Genomic DNA, 4,055 nt, shown 5'->3' with positions numbered 1-4,055 from the left:
CTCGGTCTTAATCAAATAACGGTTTGTTCACGGGACTAAATAAGTCAAACCTAGACCTAAATCTAGATTAGAATGGCACCTAGAAGGTGTTATTTGGTGGGTTGGAGATAGGAGACGACAACAGACCAGTTGAGAACGATTAGGGTTGATAGAGTGTGTAACCAAACAAAGTAAACCGAAACCCGTATATATTACAGTCGGTCGACTGTATGGTTTAGTCGATCGTTGATCAACTTACACCGACCTTATACTGTCGACCGACAGTGTCTTCAGTTGGTCAACTGTCTTACAGTCGATCGACTGTCTGATCAGTTTAACTATTGATTAATACATTCATGCACAATAACAAACGTTCAATAGTTATAATACATAGTTCAAAGTTATATGATTGAATTACAAATAGTTCACAGAATCGGGATTACAAATATGCACAATAGCTGTTTCTAAATTAGACTAGAAAATTACCCGAACAACCCCTAATGATTATGATTTTAATTTAATTTCATAGTAGTAATAAATTAAATATAATTAAATTAATATTAACTCTGATATCTTCATCCTCCTCGTTTATCTCCATGATTTATAATATATCAAATTTCAGGTACGTAATACCTAATTTCTTATTTATTTTATTTAGGAACTGATTTAGGTTTATTAGTAATTAACGTGGATTCAATTCAAATGTGTTGATTTCACGGTAAAAATTTTTGTTTCTGTTTGAAGATCATTCAAATTTATGTCTCACATGATCATTCATGTATTAATCTTTTCAACTTGGGGCTATTACCTAGAATTTGTAATGATGCATATCATTAACATTGCATTGTCAATCATGTTTGTTTTCAATTAATCTATTCAATTCAAGTCGATATTAACATAGAATTTGTGTTCAATCTCCATATCAGAAATTTCGAGCTCGTGTTTTAGGAGTGCCATTCACATTTAGAGCATTTAACGAAGGGCATACGTATGTCATAGATTAGTAATGTATTTTCACTTTCGTTCGCGTATTTATTTGTTTCAGATTGATTATTGTAGGTTTAGAAAAAGCTTTAGTGATATTATAGTGATCATCACATAATATATTGTACATACTATATTGTGAAAACATTTATGACTACATTGACACTTTCATCAACACAATAAAACAACAATGCTCAATCTCAATGATAGTAGTGTATGGGTGATGTAAGATTAGGGATATAATCATATAAATGAGCCTTGCTAATTGCGAGCTCTCGAGCTCGACTCGTTAAAAACTCGTTTTGAGCCGCGCCTTAACGACCTTGAGCCTGAATATGAATATATTTTGAAGATCGTTTAGTAAAAATCCTCTTGTTCGAGCTTCTTATGAGCTGGAACAATTTCACAAGCTTAAACAGGGTATTTCATTTAGGTAGATTAATTATTATATTATCATTATTAGTATTGTTAATGATTTTTATTATTCAGTATCATAATACGAGTATTAATCTTTATTATTATTATTTTCGTTATGTTATTATTTTTTATAAAAAACATAATATATAATTATGTAATAATAACTATATTATATATAAAAACTAGCCAAACTCGAGCCGGGCTCGAGCTTAAATAATATAAAACAATTCAAGCTCGAACATAATATGTTAATCTAAAAAAAACCGAGCTCGAGCGGTTTGAATTTTAAATGAGCCGAGCTCGAATAGCTCGAACTCGACTCACGTTGTTTACGTTTACACCCCTAGGTAATATATTGGCAGTCGTACTCTAAGGTAGAGAGACAGAGAATATTAGCACTTTCTGTAACATAAATGACCACATTGACACAATAAATATGTTTGTGTACTATATCAGAACAAAAGTAAGAATACATTGTTTTTAGGGTTGTTTGAACTTCTTGTGGTAAATACAATATTCTTCAGATATGGAAGAAACAGTGTTCACATCAGCTATAGAAGGAATGAAGCTTATGAAGTCTGATCATGGAGACATTTTGACGAAGCCATTTTTGGATGTCTGCAAAATGCTGCTGCCAATTTTAGGTGCCCCCTGTGTCGTTCTGAATTTATGCATTTTGAATATAGCTACCCAAAAAACTATTAAAATTATCGTCAGTTATACATATTACAGTTTAGGCGTGTGTTAACTTGTTTCTAATTATAGATAAATTTGGAGCTGCAATGGCTATTGTGAAATCTGATATAAGTGGCAATATCTCAGTATGCTCTGCATATCCTTCCTTAAATTCGTCTTCTTTTAATAGCAAGAATTATAAAAAAAATTGTGGTTGTTTTATTTAATTGTAGAGATTGGATTCAAAGTATACAGAGAATCCATCCAGATTTAACTACTTATATGCTATGGTACAAGCTGAAGTTGAAACAAAAACCGCAAAGAATTCATCAAGTTGTACTAATGGTCTTCTTTGGTTGACAAGGTAAAGTTGATCAAATTTCAAGATGAACATTACATATTGCGCTTGCATCTCATCATGTTCACCCAACACGTTACTATAACGCAATGTGGATGACTAATCGGGCTTATAATTGGGCTAATAAGCCCAACTATGTGTCAACAAATTGAACCTTACTGTTAGATATAGGAGTAAAAACCTTATAACTTGAACTCGAATGATCTCATGGCTCTTCAATTCTTTTAATTCTCGAATTCCGCTTTGTAGAGCAATGGATTTCTTGGTTGAATTGTTTCGTAACTTACACCAACATCAAGATTGGTCAATGCAACAAGCGTGCAATGACTCTTACGGAAAGACCTTAAAGAAATGGCATGGATGGATAGCAAGTTCAAGTTTTACAGTAAGTTTTCTAGTTAAGTTTTTGCATCAATGCATCTCCATTTAAATATGTTCATACAAGTTATTTGTTTTAAGTAAATTGTTAGTTCTTTTAGTGTACTACATAGTTTTTACGTGTAGGTTGCGATCAAGTTGGTTCCTGATAGGAAAAAGTTCATGGAGGTCATATCAAGCAAGGGAGATACATATGCCGATATGGACAAATTTTGTGTATCTTTTGCACCAGTTTTAGCTCAAATTCACAAGTTCCTGGTACGTCATATATAGGGGTATAAATGACCTGAGCTACTCGAATTCAACTCAATAAAAGCTCGATTCGAGCAACGAACAATCTAGAGCTTGAACATATTTTGAGGATCGTTTAGTAAACGGGCTTGAGCCCGATCTCTTTATATCGAGCTCGAACAAGCTTGCGAACCTAAACGACATTTCATTTATATGCATTGATTATTGACTCATCCCAAAATAATTGTCATGTTTTGATTTTTCAAAGTCTTTTTTTTTACTTTGACTTTAAATATCTTTTGTTTCTGTTATATAATCTTTGATGAAAACTATATGAATGGATTGGATTTCAAATGAATTTCTTATTGGTAAAACTTTCATCAAATATTATGCAACATAAGATATTTAAAGTTGTAAAAGAAAGACTCTGAAAAGTCAAAACAGGATAATTATTTTGGGACAGACGGAGTAATATATAACTATTTAACTAGATAATAGTAACTATTATTACTATTACTATTATATATATAAACGAGTCAAGCTTGAGCCAAACTCGAGTTTAACATATCAAGCTCGAAACAAGTCGAGTTCGAACTCGAGCTTTTTGCTTTTTTAACCCGCCAAGCTCGAGCCTGGCCGAGCTCAAACTCCACTCATCTCGTTTACACCCCTAGTCATATTGAAACTACCAAACTAAACATTTGTGTATCATTTTCTAATTCAATCTTATACAGCATTCTTGCGGCGTGGATTCTATGAAGGCTGCATGATATACGGTAGAAATTTACATGGAAGCTTTTGTGTCTAACGCACGCCATTACTTTTATTTGCATCATTTCGCTAATGTTTGATTGTTTCATCCTTTGTTTCTTAGTTATAAATTTCATCTTTTTTTATTAGAACTTCTACAATGTATTCTTATTTAAAGAAATTACATTTGATTATCGGTTTTCTTGCAATCTTGTGGTGTTATGCATAGTAATTTGTCAGCGTATGGTACCTTTTATCATCTAGGATTTGTTATTGGATAGTT

The 4,055-nt window shown here is 32.4% G+C and overlaps 1 protein-coding gene across 1 annotated transcript; it reads left to right on the top strand.

Moving 5' to 3' along the window:
* The first annotated feature begins 1,906 nt into the window (after positions 1-1,906).
* Positions 1,907-3,792, top strand: LOC139874928 (glycolipid transfer protein 1-like). The gene is made up of 6 exons (XM_071862317.1): positions 1,907-2,024; positions 2,146-2,201; positions 2,289-2,419; positions 2,663-2,798; positions 2,918-3,049; positions 3,757-3,792. The coding sequence occupies exons 1-6, from the start codon at positions 1,907-1,909 to the stop codon at positions 3,790-3,792; spliced, it is 609 nt and encodes a 202-aa protein (XP_071718418.1).
* Positions 3,793-4,055: the final 263 nt, after the last annotated feature.

Source organism: Rutidosis leptorrhynchoides, chromosome 11, assembly GCF_046630445.1.
Source record: "Rutidosis leptorrhynchoides isolate AG116_Rl617_1_P2 chromosome 11, CSIRO_AGI_Rlap_v1, whole genome shotgun sequence".
Classification (NCBI taxonomy): Eukaryota; Viridiplantae; Streptophyta; class Magnoliopsida; order Asterales; family Asteraceae; genus Rutidosis; species Rutidosis leptorrhynchoides.
This window is presented reverse-complemented; position numbering and strand designations above follow the sequence as displayed.

Excerpts from the sequence above, each read along its gene's own strand:
- LOC139874928 (XM_071862317.1), top strand. The coding sequence starts at position 1,907 with ATGGAAGAAACAGTGTTCACATCAGCTATAGAAGGAATGAAGCTTATG. Across the intron at positions 2,025-2,145 it reads AATGCTGCTGCCAATTTTAG|ATAAATTTGGAGCTGCAATG; the intron begins GTGCCCCCTGTG and ends TTCTAATTATAG. Across the intron at positions 3,050-3,756 it reads CTCAAATTCACAAGTTCCTG|CATTCTTGCGGCGTGGATTC; the intron begins GTACGTCATATA and ends AATCTTATACAG.